The following is a 19,956-nucleotide window of genomic DNA, read 5'->3' on the forward strand; positions in this document are numbered from 1 at the left end:
GGCATTTTGTTACCTGTGTTAATATTACGCCCTCCTGCCTGTTCTGCATGCGAGAGAACTCCCTCAGTCTCCATCTTTCCCTGCTAGGATTTTCCCACGGACACCCTCCCCTCCGAGCCCCACGGTCTGACTCTGATTGTAAGCCGCAGCATTCTAATTCTTGTTTAGTTTTGACTCTCCGTTCTCCTGCACCCGAGTAATTGTTTCCCCTTTCTGTTGCATCTTCCCCCGATCACGGCTTCCCAGGGCATTTCAATTCCCGGTTTCTTCAGCTTGAGTTATATTCTCATTCCCTTGGTTGTTCCTGGACATTTATGTTAAAGAAATAAATCTGTACATAGTTCCCGTGAATTTTGTATTGAGTTTGCCTTTGGGTCCCATCTGTACGTGTAAACCTTGGTTCCTGACAGTTAAATCCATTTAAAATATTTCTCTAGCTGGGCCTGCGTCCCCATTTTAGCGTTTTTTAGTAGATAAAGGCGAATGGCTTAAACATGAAATGAGCTGCGGTTTGGGGAAGTCCTCTGAGGGGACTTGCGGCAGCTCCAGGGCCTGGCAGATCCCCATGTACTAATGAGAAGTGAAAGAACTGAAAAACAGAGGGTGGGGCATGAAAACGAGAACGAACAGCTTGTAGAACTGAGTGGTCATATATAGATGAGAACCGGAAGGGGCGTGGTCAGAGGCGTGGTCACGCTCCTGAAATTCAGATAATTTATCTCCAAGTAAACTTTTCCTTATTTTCCCCACCTTTGTGATTTCAGGTAACAAGCAGGCAGAAACAGTAAGGCAGCCTGTGGGATTACATCAGAGAACAGATGAGAAAAAAGAAACCAGTGTATGATAGAAAGCTACTGAATCATGTAAAAGTGACAAAGGGCAGCAAAGATGTCTGTAGAGAAACTGATGAAGCTAATGAGATTTCTACACATACAGAAACAATCGCTTGTTTCTAAAGGTTATTATGTATCAATAGAAACATATTTTTACCTATTACAAGAGCAGAACTTATTATGCTCATTAAAGTAGCATTACAAATTATCCTGTTGACTAGACAACATCAACATCCTTTTTCTCCCTCCTGCCTTATCTCCCCCCTTCTTCCTCCCTGTCCTCCTCCATATGTCCCTTCATCCCTCACTCCCTTCATCTTATTCTTTATCTACTCATTGTGTTCTTAATGTTAATGTTGCTCATTTTTAAAAACATTTGTGCATATTTATTGCATTTTGCTTGATGGTTGTGTGATTTCTGCTGACTGTACAACACATTGCCCTTTAAGGACAAAGATTTCCTTCATCCTTGACCCCCTACCTTTCTCATTCTTCTCAAGTTTCCTTTCTCGCTTCTTCTTATCTCCCTCCCTCCCTTCCTCTTTCCTTCCCTTCCCCCCTCATCTTTTTCTACAGTTCTTCACTTGATGTCTTCCTACCTATCTCCCTCCCTGTTCAACCCTATCTCTCTCCATCCTCTTTCCCTTAATTTTCTTCCATCTACTTCCCTCTCAGTCTTCTTCCCTATCTTCCTCACTGCCTTTCTACCCCCATTTATTCTGTCCCTATCTCGTTCCTTACCTATTTTCCTCCCTTCCTCTCAATCTTCCTCTGTCCCAATGTTCCTCCCTCTATATCTTCTTCCCTTCCTCCCGCTGTATCTTTCTTCATCTGCCCCAACTCCCTCCATTTCTCCCACTTTTGCTCCCTATCTCATCTCTCTCTTTTGAAAGTCCAGTTTCCATGTGTTTGTGTTTTAGTTTACATTTCCTGTCCATCATTATGTTTACCCTGGTCAGCCGTTTTCCTCATGTGTCTCCACTTCCCCTGATCACCTCATGTGTGTATTTAAGTCCTTTGTCTCTTACTGTTCATTGTCAGGACGTCTGCCAATTTCCCTCATGTCATGTCATCTGAATGAAGATACAGAGAAAGGAAGGCCGAGAGTGTCAAGTTAGAGTGGACCCAAAAGCAGACACTGGAGGAAGGAGCTTGTTTGCAAACAGAAGATAGGGTAGCTGAGAGCCTTTATTACATCAGCCCCTATTTATTTATTCATATTATATATATATATATATATATATATATGGAGAGAGAGAGCGATATATATATAGAGAGAGAGAGAGATAGATATAGATCTATATCTATATATATAAATAAAGGCTGATATAATCTTCATTATATAGTAGATTAAACAGCTCAGCACTCAGTCATGAGCCCTGCAGGTGAATTTTAAGCCGTGTAGTGGCTGCTGACATTTATGTGAGACAGAGCGGTGACTCTGTCAGAGTGAAATTCCCATTTTCTCTCTGTGCCTCACTTCATCTGTATAAAGCCACCATATCTAATCCATTATGATAATGTTTTTCTGTCCCACAAAACCAACTGCACTCATCTAATCAGATAATCCGCAACCCGTCGTAACCCTGGGAAGCGATAGTGAAACAGGGGTGCATTCGCAGAGACCCCTGGATGGTTGGACTGAGTGGCTGTCAGGCTGACTCGGTCTGATGTTCCTGAAGTTGAGGATTCAGAAATGACAAAGGGGATTGTGTGGAGTGATGCTTCACATCATCTGTCATCTCACTCAGTGTTTGTTCAGTGAGTTGGTATCTCAAGGGTTGGCGCTATGAATTGTGGGGTTGTTTTAACACAGCAGGTCACACCCCAAACACACAGATGATGCATGTTTTACAGTTCATGTCTTCATCTGTTAGCTCCATTATGACTAGAAGTGTCAGTCTTTCTTTGGGATGAAATAACTCAAAACCTACTGGATGGATTGTCTTGAAAATTGTATGCAGACACTGAACACTTGATGTCCACTGGATAATTCTGTTATCCGTACTTTTCTTGTACTGCCACATTTTTGGTCCCCTCTCTGTTTAGAAAAATGCAAATGCCTTAATAAAGCTTAGATGCAATTCTGCACCTCTGCTTTAGTTAATTTAATCTATACAGAAGTTAGTCCCTGCAACTACTTTTAGCTGCTTGTTGCTATGGTGGACACTGCCCTAGTCAACAGTGAGAGGAGAGGAAACCTCGGTCCTTAATTTTGAACTAGAACATATGAAACACCTCTGTGGTGGACTGGCACCCTCTGTACATCTCCCCTTGCTCTTGGCAGCTGTTTTCCCATTGCACTACAACTATATAGTAGGGCATATGAAAACTTTCCTGCCCAGCTCTGCATCGCTCAGTGATCTGCATACTTTGTTAACCTCATCCTGCAACTCCCTCTTTCAGCCAGTTCATGCTCAGCTAATTCAGCATACCTTTGATCACTCACTCACACTTACCTTCTGCAACCCACAGTCTCTGGGCAACCCTAATTAAATGTAATTAAACCGCAAACCTGGTAATAAACTGTTCTTGTCTGTACCACAATCTTCTTTTGGATCCCTTTGGCTGTCTGTGACAGTTCCAGGATAAAGCTTGCATGCTTTTTGTGATACTAAAAGCAGAATAACCATAATTAATCTTATTAAAGACAAATATGTGCAGCAAAAAAAATAGATTTAAAAAAAAAGCTTGTTATGTCTCCGCTAAACCAGCTAATTATAAAAGAGCCTCTTCTCCTCTCTCATGGCTTTCCATCCACACTAAGCCAGAATTAATCACAGCCTGAGAAACAATGCTTTTCAAACCACTCCCTGTCAAGAGCATCTTGTTGTGAGGGGGGTAAGATCTACTGTGGATAAGGCGATTAAAGTAAAGTTCTGAGTAAAAACAATGGCTACATAGTGGATACAAGCTTGCAGTTAACTACCTGCTGGGGTTAAGCTCGAAATAAAAGATTTATACGAAATAGAAGATTTATACAAGGTCATCAAGGATTAGGAAAATGCATTCTGCAAGATTGCAGATATTTCTCACTGATTATAGACAAAACCGGATCCTCAAATTTAAATCTGGTGAGAGGGAAACGTCTTCTTAAGCACACTGTATGTGGGAGGATTGTCATCAGGTTTACACAGAGAGGTCTAATCTTTACAGAACAAAGAGAACAGTTACAAAATAATTCCGTTTCATGGCAGAGAACGAACAAACCCAAACCGGAGTCCTATCTGTTTTCTCAGCTGCAGCATTGTTGACAGTCAAGAAGAGAATAGCTGAAGGGAGACCTGATTTAATTATTGAATTTCAGGTGCAGAGCAAAAATGATCTGGCAGCTTGTAGGGTTGAATTTAAATCAACTTGCTACAATGTAAAGCGGCAGGTAAATTCATAAAAAGTCAGACATATCTAATATTAGAGTGCACTGTATGCCGTTGGTTGTACCTGTACCACATATTGAAAGCTCCATATAGAAGCTCTATGAAGCTGTAAAGGTGAGAGGATGCCAAAATGGGAACCAAATGTGCTAAAATTGCTGCTTTTCTAAAGTCTTGGTGCACGATGACAGTTTGAATTAGGACAGTGGCATATCCTGACACAGTGACAGCACGTGGGTTTACTATACACAGGAAAAAACAGATGTAGATGCTTTGAAGTGCACCCACTGCCAATACTACATTACAGCAATTTAGTAATGAAATGCATGAATCTACTCAAATATTTATGTATGTAAGTACAAATTTACTTTATTTTTAACCACTCTGTACTTCTACACCACTAATTTGTAGAGTTTTGCAATATGAAGTGTCTTAGATTAAAAGGGAAAGACCAGCTTGGAATTGAGCAGGAAGCCTAAGGGTACGTCTTTCGCCATCTTACAATGGTGTAATTGCAGACATTCCACAACTCTTTGTAAATGGTACTCATGGTCATTGATCAATGGTCATGACAATTTGCATATTAATGATCAAGAAACTGACCTCTCAGACGATTGTTCATTCAGTGGTGCTGGTTTCAGTCATTGTGCAAACGTACTGTTTAAAAGGTTGGGGAAACTTTCAGTCACCTAAGACTGAAGAAGTCACTAGGATGAGTGACGAAACGTTTCTCCCACTGAAAACGCTCCGTCCAGATGAACAGAATCAACCTTTTGTCTTAAGGTGACAGATGTGGATTGTTTCAGTATAAACACACTATATCAGATAAAAGTATTGGACCACACCTCTTAATCTTCTAATTCTGGTGTTTTCCGTCCCATTACCACATTCTAAAGAGCTTATCAATTTGAGTGTGGTACTGTAACAGGAAAAGTAAATAGAAAAGCCAGATTGTGAATTGACCTCCGACTTAGATTTTCTATGATCAACTGTAAGTGATATTATTGCAAAGTGGAAATGTTTAGAAAAGCAAAAGTGACAAACCACGTAGAGGTAAATGGTGGGTTGGCCAAGTGCTGAGCTGCAGAGTAGTAAAACTCCCCAATGCTTTGCTGACTCGACTGCAGAGCTCCAAACTTCCGCTGACATTAACATCAGCACAAAACCTGTGCACTGGGAGCTTCATTTCATGGGTTTTGAAGGCTGAACTGCTCCTGTAGGTGCAATGTGTAGGTTTGCCCACTATTTTTGACCATGTAGTGTAAAAAAATTTTTTAATCCATTTTACTTAAACAGTGAGTGGTTCACCATTTACGGTTAGCTCCATAATTTCTGGGACAAATTTTTGGCCCAATTTTTTGCAGTATTGTCTCTGTAAACCACCACAATGGATTTGAAACCAAACAACCAACATGTTGTTGAAGTGCAGACTGCAGGACTTAATTAAACAGATTTAAAGATTTTTGCATTAACCATTTAGGAATTTCAATCATTTTTACACACAGTCCCCCATTTTCAGAGGCTCAAAATGAGTGCAACAATTGACTGACAAGCAGTTTCATGGCCAGATGGTGCCTGTTCCCTCATGGAATTTCATGATTATTGAAGCAGACATGATATCTGAAGTGTTGACTTTGTGTTGTACAGTTTTTCAGTGTAATTTGAAATAGGAGGCCCAAAGACATGTTGGTGCAATTGACCATTGTACTGAAAAAACAAAATAAACTAATCAGGAACAAATTTAGGAGCGGCCAAATGAACAATCTGGTTCATTCTTGAAAGGATTTAATGCACTGACCAGCCCAACAACGTCAAAAGCCCCGAAAGACCAAAGAAGACAACTAAAGTGAATGATGGCTTATTTCCATGATTAAGAAAAACAACTTTAAAACCTCTAACCAAGTCAAGAACACTCTCAAGTGTACAATCAAGGGACACCTTTATAAAAAGAAACAGAGAGGGCCAGGAGGGCCAGATTAGATTCTGACAGAAACCATCTGAAAGAGCCTGCACAGATCTGAAAAAAAAATCTTGTAACAAAATAATGGGAAGAGAAAAGTATGGAGAAGATCATAAACAGCAGAAGCATCCAACATTAATGTCAAATATCGTGGATGTGATATTATATCATGGGTATGCATTGAGCTGGATCATAGTGTTTAGTGATGATGTGAATCCTGATAGAAGTAGCAGGATGAAATCTGAAGTGTGCAGGGCTCTACGCTTTGTTCTGACTCAGCCAAAAGCCTGGTAGAGGAAATATAGTATTTTGTCTAAGTATTAAAAACAATCTTTATATTTAACATGCTCCTAGGTGAGAAAATCTACCTTTTTTTCGGCTGTAAAAGGGTAGATACTCTGGGTTGGAGAGTTTAAGTATTTCAAGGTCAAAGGAGGCATTTGACTGGGATGCTTCCTGGACACTTCCTAAATGCAGACCCGGGATGGATAAATGGATCGTCACTCTCTACGACAGCTCACTTTTCACTGCCGTTAAGGAACAGTATGAAAACCTTTTGATTTTCAACAAGCTCTGACAGGGTGTGATACAAGTTAGTTCAAGCATGACACTGTTGTTAGCTGCAGCTTACAACTTACAATCCAAAAACTTACAGTCCTGTCCATGTTTCTCACAGGACTGTCAGAAGACTGCAGACTCTTCATTCTGTTCCATATTTGTTTCCGCAGGCCTTTTTAACAGGTCCTTTGAAGTGTATATGCACCAAGTTTTATATTAAGTTGTTTACCTCAAGCTGTTTTGTGTTCCTCATACATGTTGTGTTGCTTCCAAGTTCAAATTAAACTTTTGCTGTCTCTCAAGTGGTGCAATAATAATTCCCATAAGAGAGTTCCCGCTTGGAAGTGCTTAAACTTAGATCTCTGGGCTTGAGTCATACAGACACTGAGCCTGAGATTAGAGGTGTCAATGAAAGAGGCACAATTATGTGATCTATGTTAAGGATTTTTGCATTTGTCCTCATTCATTCATGTAACAAAAGCCAGAGCGAGTGCAGCCAAAACCCCAAATTATGGAAACTTATACTGTTTCTGACATCTTTGTGTTCAACTGCGGGGGGAATTGCAAACAATCATCTCAGAAGCTGAAATGTTTTATTCCCCAGTGCTTCTGGAGTTCTATAAACTGCTAGAGTTTACAATTAACTGAAATGTCGAGAGGTTGATGATTCATTTTAAACATTTCCTTTCAGATCAAAGAGTTTTAACCCACACTGAGCAGGGATCTATTCTTAGGCTTTGATTAACAGACATCTCCAGAGTATTATACACTTATCCATGAATGTCACCCCATTTAGGATTAACAGTGACGTATGAAATAACTTTGGACACAAATGAGCGTTTCCCGAGCAGCGCTGAGGCGGCAACTCGATAACATCTTCATTTATTACACTGCATGAATTGAACTGACTTCTCAGTGTTATTAATGTTAATGTTTATTGTGCAAACATATGTTTTTCGGTTTGTTTGTTTGTTTGATTGTGTCTTTGTCTTTTTTGGATGACTGTACACATATGGTTGATTATGATCACATGATCATATTTTGCAATAGAAACCTTTGACTTACTACTTCTAGAGCAGGACGAGTATATTAATGAAGAACAAGTACTTTGGCCCCAGATATGGTTATTTTAGAAAACATGAGTGTCATGGTCCTGGGTTGGTTGGTTTCTGTGTCTTACCTGTGTTCCACGTTTAGTTACTCTTGTCTCAGTGTTTCTTGTTCCCTCTGTTCCCCTGGTCACTGATGTCTCCATTTCTCAGTTTCTAGTCCTGTCTCTGTTTTCATTCCCCCAGTCATACTGTTAAAGTGTCTTGTCTGCATTCACATATTTGTCATGCTTCCTGTTTTATTTTGATAGTCCTTATCCCATTTGCAGTATATTTAGTTTTGCTTCCTGTTTGTCTCATTATGTGTGATTATTCCCAGCTGTGCTCTCCTCCTGTGTTTCATTCCCTCATTACCTTCTTGTGTATTTAAGCCCTGTGTTTTCCTCTGTCTGTTGTTGCATTGTGCCCTCTTTGCTGTGTGTTTCCTCTGCGTTCTTAGTTTTCTTTGTCTTAGTTTTCTAGCTTCCTAGTGTTTAGTTCTTAGTTTGGGTTTGATTATTGTGATTGTATTTTATGGGTTATTTTTCCCAGCAAATAAAGCTGCCATTTTAAGTTTACTTTTGCGTGTACGAGTTCTGCATTTGGGTCCTTCATCCTGCCAGCCACACAGCTTACCATGACAATAAGTGTATTCATTGTTATAAGATTGATTTTTAAAGCGACTTGAAAATTAATCTATTGATTGAACACACATTTTTTTTCTGGGTGACATATAACAATGCTTGCCGTAAGTCTGAGTGTGGTTGTGTAAGTAGGATGTCGTGGCAGTGGCAAAAGTTCTCACTCCTGGGGATGGGAATCTTATAGAGAACCGGTTCCCAGTAGTTCATTTCCTTGGAATTGTTATTCTGCTTGCCTGCTCATCCTGTTCATTGGTTCCAACTGCACTTGTGCTACAATCAGCTGATTTCACTTAGTGTGTGGGGGAGGAAATTGGTGATGCAGCGTGGATATGGACATTTTATTTATATTTCATTGCACTATAAAACAAGAGCGAAATGTTAAACAGAAAACTGCATCCAGGACAATAACAGCTGCATTATGTTGCTAACACAACTTTGTTTCTTTGTAAGCATCTGCACAGACAGCATGCTAATGCTAAGCTAGCCAGTAACCCAGAATGATGTTAAAGCTAAGTGAATGCCTAACCCAGCCCAACAGCCAGACCCTAAACTTCAGCAGGTAGCAAACTGAAGCTTGGCTGTAGCCCGCATTTCTACCTGTTCATGTTTCAAAAAGTAGAATGACTCTGACGACCGTGTATTCAGTGGGATACAAATTTGTGTGAGACAACTTGAAGCCTTTGTTTTTATTGTTAAATGGTTCAAATTGTTAAATTAGGAGACGATGCATTTCAGGTCATTTTACAGAGAAATGTAATGTAATGTAATGAGTAGTTATTTCTCCTTGGAGTACATAAGAATCAATCAGAATGAATAAAGAATCAAATCGGTAAGTGATGTCGATAATGACATTTGAATCATTAAATTTCCATCCCTACTAATCCCACATCAGAGTTATAGTTTTTTTTTTTTAATTTTCTGTGTTTACTTTGTAATTACACTGATATGTTCAATATTAGATCATCTTCAGCAATATATTTACCAAAGATTCGAAATGTGCAGAAGGTTCATTGTTAAGTATTCTGAAACTGAAATTCAGTAAAAGCATCATCAGTTGCAAACAATCAGTTCATTTATGAGAGAAAGGAATGGTAAATGGACTGATTCTTATATGACGTTTTTCTACTCCTGGAGTACTCAAAGCGCTCTAACACACAGCATTCACTCATACACACAAGCACTGTTGTCTATGCTTTGTCAGTGCTTCCTAACTAACATACATTCATATGCATTCATGCATCGGAGAGCAAGTGGGGGTTAGTATTTGGCATGCAGACTGGGGGAGCCAGGAATTTAACCACCAACCTTCCAATCAGTAGATGACCTGCTGTACCTCCTGAGCTACAGTCACTCCAATCCAGCGGCTGGATCAATACAGAAAGGGATTGATCTCATATGTATTTGTTTATATAGTTTTTTGGTAAAATCATATTTGTCATTTCAATCTCACAAGCAACTCATTTAATGCCTGGCAAGCTGTGAAAAAAGAAATAATAAGGATAATAATAAGGAATTAATGAGGACTGCTAGACAGCCAGATGATGCAGCTAACTTGGTGTCACTTGAATGAATTCTTTTGAGAGATCCTCTGTTCTGCTGACTTAGAGATGCATAAAAGACTGACATGTATTTGATGCCCTTGCTACAGCATTTGAAGATATCTCCTTTTTCTTTCAACTGCTCTCTTTAGGAGTCGCCACAGTGGATAATCTGCCTCCATCTCACCCTATCCCCAGCATCTTTTTCTGTCACATCAACCCTCCACATGTTTTCCTTCACTACATCAATGAAACTTCTCTGTGGTTTTCCTCTTTAACTCCCTTTCTGGCAGCTCCATCCTTAACATCCTTTGTCCAGTATATCCACCATCTCTTCTCTGCGCATGTTTAAACCATCTCGGCCTTGCCTGTCTATCTTAATCAGTCCACTGTCCCTCAGATGTACACATTTCTAATTCTGTCCATTTTAGTCATTGAGAATGAAAACCTTAACATCTTCAGCTTGGCTTCCTGTCTTTTTGTCAGTGCCAACATCTCCAAATCATAGCAAGCCTCACGACGATCTTGTAAACCTTCCTTTTACACTCTTGCTGATATCCTTCTTTTTTAACAAATCACTCTGCCTTACTCCACCCTGCCTGCACAATCTCCACCCTGTGTATTTAACCCTTTAAAACCGGTCGGAGCGGGCACGCTCTGTTTTGCGTAACTATTTTTAAATCCCGGTAGCTCTGCAACCACGTGAGCTAGCGCAATATTTTTTTTTGCATATGAAACCTGAGGAGTTGTACTTACATCTTATGCCATCAGCTTGTCCTCGGTCACAGTTTCCTTCCACATATAGCTTTGCAAAAACTGCATAAAAAGCGCTTGCAGCAACAAAAACATAATATTCCAGAAACACGCTTTGCCGATCCGATCAGCTGTTTGTAACACTTCCTACATTGGATTAGACGGCAGCGCGAACTATCGCATGTCCGGCATGACCTGCCCGAAACCGGAAGTGACGTCATTTTCGCGGAAATGTAGTTTTTTACGGTCCGGGCCTCAATGAGCCTATACTGGTGTTTTTAAAAGTTATGTTTGACTTTATGACTTTCTGTATGGTTTCTGGGATGCTTAGGACTCATATTGCACTGCTGGAAATAGTTTATTTTGATGCATATGCTGCTTTTTTGCAAATTTGCACTATAATATTTATTTTCGTTTTTCCTGCAGTATATAAAAATTGGTGTATTTCAAAAATAAAACTATGAAGACACTCAAAATAAATTTCCTGTGGTGGGAAACTATTTTGTGCAACTTTTTTGTATTTACAGTTTTGAGGGATAAGCCTCTTAAATTTCTCTAACTAGAAATATATGTTAAAAAAACAAAAACGATTTTCAATTTTTTTGTAGTTTATTGCACTTTTTTGCAATTTATGTAATTACTATGCACTTAATTCCTACATATTATTAAAATCTAGGCTGTAATGGTTGTATTGATGTATATCAACTTGAAATGCTCCCAAAAATGGCACTACAGCATGTAAAAATATAATATAAGCTCTGGCGGACTTGGTTCTATGGTAGGTCTTAAAGGGTTAAACTCACCTACCATTATTACCTCTGTTTTTTACAGTTTCACTGTTACGCCTGTCTCCCTCTAACTCTCACACTTGCTTCTACTGACTTTCATTCCTCTTCTTTCCAGTGCATTTGATGCCTTTGTTACCTGTTGAAGATGCTGCTGGGCTGGAATAAGCATTCACTCAGCCTTAATATCACTCTGGCTTCTTTAACTGGCTTGGTTTTAGCATGATGTCTGTGCAGATGCTTGCACATAGCCAATGCTGGATTAGCAGTATAATGTATTTGTTTTACCCTGGTCACAAATCCCCCTCTTGTCCTTATGTGCAACAAAAATAAAAGTAATCTTCATATCACCACTCCACAAAAAATGTAAATGTTTTGCATTTTCCTCCTCCCTGCACATGAACGAAAATCACCTGATTGTTGTGCAAGTGTCCAGAAAGAAAGGAGGATATTTAATTGTTTTCTCTTTCAATGTGTCATTTATGCAAATAAATAATACATTATATTGCTGCATAACCCAAAAAACTTAATATGAAATCGGTTGCTGTGTAGCAGATTTCCCCCAATGTTCCAAAGGACCTCTCCAGGGGAGAAGAATGAAGAAAACATGGACAAAATGAACCCTCAAACATTGATGATGCTTCAGAAGATAAACGTAACGCAGCAACGGAAATTACATAAGTATTGTATTTTAGATGACGGCATGGTCCTTGATCCTATCATTTCCAATAGCATTAAAAGTGCACCTGCCTACCCCATTAACCTTTTCTCAACAGCTGAGTATACTCTTGTTGCATCAGCATGCTAACATACTCACAATGACAAGCTGTACATTAGAAAGCTCTTATTTATTAACTGTGAAGATATTGTTACTTTTACAGATGTTTGGACAAATATACATTTTCCCCCTGATGATGGGACAGAAAGAGTATTGTTAAAATTTAAATTCCATAGTAATCAACAGTATTTTTTAAAGATTTTAAAGGTCCGTAAACTTGAAGGACTTATCTTATAGACTAAAACAGATGAGAGCATGTAAATGGGCACTCTGGACAAAATATCATAGTGATCTGTATCATTCACATCATACATGCTTCCATAGGGCAATATTATTAGAAAACACTGCATATATTTTCCTTGCTATGCAGACGATATTCAGCTATATCCGAATGAAGCCGGGGGCATCGCAGAGAAACTTGATATCTTACCCAGTGATATCTGACATGCAGACTGGAGCAGCCAGGGATTAGTAGATGACCTGCTCTAAGGCTTGAGCCACAACAAACTTTGATTGTGTTTTTCCCTTATTAATATTTCTTCATTGGCTCCCTGTAAAAGCCAGAATTGAATTTCAAATGCTTTTCCTCACATACAAAGTCTTAACTAACCAGGCCCTATCAGATCTTAAAGACCTCACACCACATTATGACACTATAGCACTTCACTCTCAGATTGCTGGCGTACTTGTGATTTCTAGAGTTTCTGAAAGTAAAATGGGAGGCAGAACCTTCAGCTATCACGCCCATCTCCTGTGCAACCAGCTCCCAAATTGGATTTAGAAGACACACTTTCCTATGTGATGAAACCTATACTTGGGTGGATCAGGAGACCCTATTATAGGTTCAGACTGCTGCAGGACTTCAGGCAATACACTGTGATGCACAGAGCACTTCTTTGCAACCAACAAATTAAACTGTCAATACAAATAAGTGTTAACAGGCATTAGATTGAATCAAACCATCACATTTCAAACTGGTACAGCTCATGTAACATCTGTTAGGGCCCTTTACCACTAGGAGTGAGCCGCTGATAAGGTTCAAATCGGCATGTCTCTTTGGGTTCTATCTCTGCATGATAACACATGTCATCTGCACAGTTGCTATTATGCAAATGTGGCACAAACACACATTTTATCAAAATACATTTATCTCAGTAATGAGCAGCAGATGACAACTTTGCACTGATGTGTTGTGCCACTTCACTATTAATTAAGATCAGATTAGTTTGGAAATGTTAAAGTTCCTCACTCTCACAGAAGGGAACTTTTAGGTTGTTGTTGTTGTATTAAGGTAGTATCTGATGAAATGTCTGCTATGGAGACATTAAAGTGCACGGGGAGATGGAAGTTCATTAATTTAAAAAAATGAATAAATAATAATAATGAGTGAGTCACACTGGAAGAATGAGCAGGTGAGACCTCACCAGGAGGAAGTAAAGGTGACAAGAGTGAGAAAAAGGTCATTATGGAGATAAAGTAGTGCACCAACACAATTTTCCAGTGTTACTGGATTTAACACAACTGAACTACTACAAATAAATAGACTATAGTTTTAATGTCTATGTTACTATGATGTACTTCTTCTTAATATACTATCACATGACAAACAGTAACATTTACATAAGTAAAAGTAGGAATATCATATTATGTGGTGGTGTAAAAACTAAAGAATGAGCAAGGAGCACAAAATGTACCTGAAAGCTGTACAGACAATACAAGTGAATTAATTTGACACTATTTTAAATGTATTGTGTTCTGCTTATTTATTTTTTATCCTATATTATAATTCGATTTTAATCACAGAGGCATATTCTATATTGTTTTGTCTGTTTTGTCACTTTAAATGCGTATAGTCCTTTCTGTTGCTATTTCTATTCCATTAGACATATGAACTTTTACCACCTATTACTGTGATCGTTGTCAGAAAGAAAGCATCTACAGAAGCTTAAATGGATGGTTGATAAGGTTAAAAAGTAAAATTGGGTTAATCAGCTGATCTTTTCAGACCTTTTTAAAACCATGGTCTCTCCTCAGAGGTTAAACTGTATAGTTGCTGTGGTGGTCGCTGGTACATTTTCTGTCACTGGTTTGTCAAAACAGGTCATTTAAAGAAAGGAAACCAGTCAAAGCTGTGACTCTAATCTGTTATAAAAGAAATGCAGGTTTTTAAAAAAGTAGAAATTTAAAGGATTTGTCTTATGTAAACATAATTTTTAGTTAATTCAAGTGGTTTACTTGCTCATTGCTCATTGATGAAGGCTCCAAATGTTTTCACCGGTATGGTTCTTTTTATATGTTTGGTCTTTATGATATGCATCCTGCACGCTGCTAGATTTTACTCAAAAATATGCTCACTAATTTTCCACGTAATTTTGTTACGTAAGTACGATGTAAAATATTCAATTTAATGGAATCTGGTCAAATGAACAATACTTGATTGGTACATATTCAGTTTGTAGCAAGCATATTTTCCTCAATGAATAACTATTTGAATAAATGAAAAGCCTTTGCCCCCTAAAAATGAATAAAATCAAAGGTTTTTTTCTTCTTTTTTTTTTGTTGTTCCGTGTTGAAAGCAAATTGCCTCTCACAAGGACGCAAATATCACAGCACAAAGAAGAAGACATCCAACCAAACCGCAAATAGCGGAAACTTTAACCTGCACTGTGTTCCTCTGTGAGCGTAAAAACGCGTTTTGTTGTACCTTTCACTCCCCAGCCCATCTCAAAACTCCTTTTTTTAGATCAGCCCACATTCCAGTCTATTAAAATCCTCTCCCAGTGCGCCAACGTTTCTTGCTTATCTCTTGAAATGTTTGCGTGTTTGCAGAAACAGAAAGCAGCATCACACACTCACACACACTCGCGCGAACCCACCGCTGCGGTCAGTTTGGTTTTGCGCCTCGCTCCTCCTCGTCTGGCTACATATCTCACGAGCCCTCAGGTGCTGGGAGATGATGGCGCAGTCCGGATGAATTGCTTCGGCCTGAAAATAAGATCCAACTAAGTTATCTACAGGAAAGCGGACACATGTGCACAAGCTGACTTTCTTTCGCTCGGAGCCTGATGGAGTTATGGTGCCAATCGGTGCAGCAATTTGGGGGGGGGGGGGCACTTGGAAGTGAAATGCAGTTTATTAAACAAACATCAACAACAGACATAGTTTTAGAGCAGATAACGAGCCTGCACTCTAGAAAGGAAAAACGACATTTAAGCGTGACTTCCCTGATGCTTACAAGTTCATGAGCCAGAATTTGAATCATACTAAAGAACAGGTCCCGTTTTTGCGAATTCATTCTCCGATCTGTAAGACAACATCTCTGTATCCCCCCCACCCCCGGCCACACACACACACACACATACACACACGTTTTCCCTGCTGATTTGCTCTTTGATTGATAAAGTCGCAGGTTGATGGATGCCGGTCGCTAATTAGCGCCTCCAGCTTAATGAGGACATTTGCCGTTCAGGTCTGATGCATGCACCGGAGAGAGAGCGAGAAAGAAGGCAGAGGACAATGTGAAAAGGGGTATTAAAGTAAAGATGTCATTAGGGCGTAATTGAGAAGATCGTTTTCTAATTAAAAGCGTTTTTGCGTGTTAAAAGCTCACACCAAAGGGACTTTGTTTCACTTTGAGCAGCTTTTAATCACTTCATGGATAACGGCACCTTGGCAGACAGGAAGATTCTGCTGCGAGTGCGCATAAATAAAAGAATCAAAATGCCACTCACCACGGGGCTGAACAACATCTGGAGATAAAAGATGAGGACAACAAATTTCCCCTGTCGTCCTTTCAAACCCTTACAGTTCATTTCCATGTTCTTATCTGTCTTCTTCATATCCCTCACCGGATGCCGATGAGAGCGCAAATCCAGGTTTATTTGTTCTTTTTTTCCGCCTCTTCAAGCCTGACTTCTTCTTTATAGCCTCGGTGCGAGCATGTACTGTGTCAACCTATTTCTCCCTGCCAGCTGGAAACTTGAGGGAGAGGAAAGCTTCTCTCTCTCTCTCTCTCTTCCCGTCTCTGTCTCTCTCTCTCTCTCCTGCTGTGTGCAGATGAATGAATATCGCCATTCAGAGACATGGGAGTGGGGGTGCGAGATATTAAAAATAAAAAAATTTTAAAAAAGAAGAAGACAAAGAAACAGCCAATGGCCTATTTTCAAGTCACATTTTTATATTTTGTAAATATTTATGACTAAGATGCCAACAGTCAGCCTAAAAGTGTCAAAAAAAAAAGCTTGTATTTGTACACAGGCTAATAGGAATACAAATTAATTATTAACAGAAGACATCATGACCTACTAAACGACGTTCATTATTAGATGGCGCCTGTGTGTAGGGGGTGGAGTGCAAGTGTCAAGCATTTAGAAATGTACTAGTCACATATTTTAATAACAATTGTAATGCTCACACAAAAATGATGATGCATATTTTAATCAAAATAAACAGTACGTAACCGTATGTATTCTTATATTAGCATAGGTGCCATGTCATTTCAGCTTGTGTGGGCATTTGCCCCCCCCTATTTTTTTTTTCAAGATGGTTATTATTAAATTGCTTTCATGGTAAGGGTTGGGTTTAGCATTGTTCATAAGAAAGAACACAAAGATGCTGCACTTTTTTTTTTTTACAGTTTTTACAGTTGAGTGGTACACAAATGGGGGTTTTGGCACTCTGATTTGGAGCTATATAAAACTGCAGAGCCAGTTTACTTATTGTTAATCCAGTTGTACCAAAGCTGTCTGTGATTTATGCAGAGGGTGTTCACGTAAAGCTGCTTCATGCAATAAAGCTGGAATTTGACAAATATGTTACTGACTATACATGAGAATTGAGAATAAAATGAATTAGTCTCCTTTTGTTTTTCTTGGAGAAAACACTGATGCTCTGCTTATGTCCGCTGACTGGTTGGTTAACGACTTAAAACTGGAGATGCTCGCTCAGTAGCTTTTAAAATGATAAGTACAACAGACTTTAGAAGCACATTGGAAGCAAAGCATAAAAAATTGTACATGAATCTGAAAGGAGCTGGTTGGGGTGGTCCCTGATGAGTGCTGTCAGGTGGCTGCTGGCAGAAATTCTCTACTGCTGCTCTTTGATGTGTGAAATCTAAATGGCAAATGCAGTAAAGTGGTCTTTGGAGCTGTGGCAATCCCCATCCTTACAGAGAGGTACTTTGCAATAAGCAAAATGTCAAAAACAAAAGTAAAAATTAAAAACCAGAACTTTGCCTGTATTCTATCAAATACAATAAAACATTTTTTTTTTATCTCATCAGTGTTACATTTTTAGGTTACAGCTCTATAGGGTTCGACTGATTCTGGACTTGTGAGCACCCGCTACGAGACCAGAGAGTCATAGTTCCCATATTTAGAAAGTCTCTGGTATCAGAGCTTATGGAAGCTGTGAAAATGGTGATAACTGTGCAGGTACCTGAGGCTGGAGGGCTGAATATCTTTTTAAACAATGAGCAGTTTGATTTGAGTATATCTGAAATTACTAGAGGTGTGCCAGCAGTTGTTAAATATGAGTAATTAACAGTTAGCCTGATGTGAGAGACAGCCATCAGCTTGTTAAGCTGTTTCAACTTGCTTCTTTGATCTGGCGTCACAGTCGCTGTTGATCATGGTCCCAGCAGGCCAGCATCCTTTCACTTCCTGTCTCTCTCATCTCCTGCTATCTCTTTTGCTGTCATGTGGAGTAGCGTCAGGCCTTGGTGTCCTGCCCTCAATCCAGCCACCATACCTGTCTATCGTCCATCCAGCCATTTTCCTCTATTTATCCAATTCAGGGTCACAGACGAGCTGGAGCCTGTCCCGCTTAGGGCAAGAGGCGGGGTACACCCTGGACAGGTGGCCAGATCCTTCACTCTTCACCTGGTTGTTGTCACCTTTGCAGCAGTAACTTGGATTTCTTGAGTGTACCTTCTGTTTCCTGACCTTGTTCTCGCACCAAGCTTGGACTCAAGTCACTTGCGAGACTTTCATGTTGTTCATCTGCAGAGGAAGGATTTTTCTGCAAATCCAAGCTGCTTTTATCTCCTTCAAACTCACCTGCCTGCCCACTCTCCTCTGGCACGGCCTTCTGGAAGCCAACTGCCAATCACAAAGAAAACAAAAGTAAGGATCCAAGTCGTTTGTTAACAATTTTGGCGAAATAATCTTCTGCAACCATATTTACCTGCTCTCCTCTCTGGAAGTTCCCCGTGCCCCCAAAATGACTCACATGATCTTTGCCCAAAAATCCTGTTATAATAAAAGTTATTAAAAAATATGTTTTTCATTACAACTCTGTCATCACTTTCCAAAGTAGAGGAGACTGAAAATTCTCATGACTAATCCTTGGAGTTAAAGATAAGCAAAAATCCAAGTTGACACACACTCTGGTTTGAATACAGAGTTTTTGGATGAAGAAACCGGCTGGGGCAGCAGTAGTGTTAGCTTTCACCTGACAATTTGCTAAGGTAGTGTGTGTTAATGTTTTCACTTGTGTTGCTTGTTGTGTTTTGAAATGACCACATAGTAAATCTGGGGCTAAGTGGGAAGATAGATCTGGCCTTGGAGCTGCTCTGAGCAGGAATTTATGGTGTTCTTTGTTGGGGAAATAGAAGCACAGTAAAAGTCTAATAAAGATGTTCCTTAAGAAAATAACGCTCATCTCCCTCTCACACCAACAGGTCAACACTATCACCCTAAGTGGTAGACCACCCTAAGTCTCATTCTGTAGTTGCTTTTGTTGAGACAACGCCGGTCTCTGCAATTCTTTTGGTCCTGGTAGAGATCACGCTGAGATGTTTCCATGTTTTACACAATCCTTTTATTACCCATTATTCTTACAGATGCATCTGGAGATCAGCACACTGCATCCTATGCAGTCCTATACTAAAGGCTGATCTAAAGAACCCCACACAACAGTTACAGTTATAACCTCTGGTCTCCTCGCCCCTGCAGTAAACACCCTACACTATACAGTGGCCGAGGGTGCTGACATCCTGACCCCCACCTCCTTTTAAGGTAGTGTCTGTTTGCCCTTTGTCTGCCCCTCACCCTCTGTAACTCTTGCTTCCTGGCCTGGGGGTGGGGGTTGATTGTCCTCCTGCCCAGCACCCCAGTTCTTTGTTCCCATTCCAGGCCTTCTTACACCCATTAACGGCTATATTGTAATATTACAATCAATCCCAAACTATATTCTCTTTAACTCTGATGTATATTAAGGAATCTATTCTCAACACTTTCTTCCTGTTTAAAGCGAGACATATTTTTTATCAATTTAAACTGCATCAAAACAGGCTTTGAACAAAAGCAAGTTAATACGCAGAGTACTGAGAGTCTCATTATTATCCATGATTTGATTCTTTTAATAAGAGTATATAAATGAATGCAAGGTTAGTGCTGATGCATTACATGATTGTGTTCTGTTTAGAAAGAGTGACATATATAATTTGGCAGAATATGAATGTATCAATTTACTGTAAAGGACTGCAAAATGTGGCTGCAATGAAAGAACAGCTGTCAAAGTACCCAGAATGATTTCAAGAAATTCACTGACTGGACTCAAGTGTTACTGTATTTATGCCTTTAAACAATGCAGTCTATACTGGAACGCTCAAGGTGGTTTTCAAATGGGGTCACCCTATACAGTT

General features: G+C 39.5%; 1 protein-coding gene across 1 annotated transcript in view; it reads right to left on the minus strand.

Annotated features, from left to right (window-relative positions):
- LOC102791796 (vasoactive intestinal polypeptide receptor 1-like) overlaps positions 1-16,238 on the minus strand; it is a 39,624-nt gene extending 23,386 nt beyond the window's left edge. Inside the window, exons 1-2 of the mRNA XM_006792154.3 lie at positions 16,043-16,238; positions 15,188-15,296 (exon numbers count right to left, since the gene is read on the minus strand). Of these exons, the coding sequence (XP_006792217.1) occupies positions 15,188-15,296; positions 16,043-16,150 (217 nt within the window). The 5' untranslated portion in view covers positions 16,151-16,238. The remainder of the gene's footprint in view (positions 1-15,187; positions 15,297-16,042) is intronic.
- Between the last annotated feature and the right edge of the window lie 3,718 nt (positions 16,239-19,956).

This window comes from Neolamprologus brichardi, chromosome 18 (assembly GCF_056152115.1).
Source record: "Neolamprologus brichardi isolate AB-2024 chromosome 18, ASM5615211v1, whole genome shotgun sequence".
NCBI classification, from domain to species: Eukaryota; Metazoa; Chordata; class Actinopteri; order Cichliformes; family Cichlidae; genus Neolamprologus; species Neolamprologus brichardi.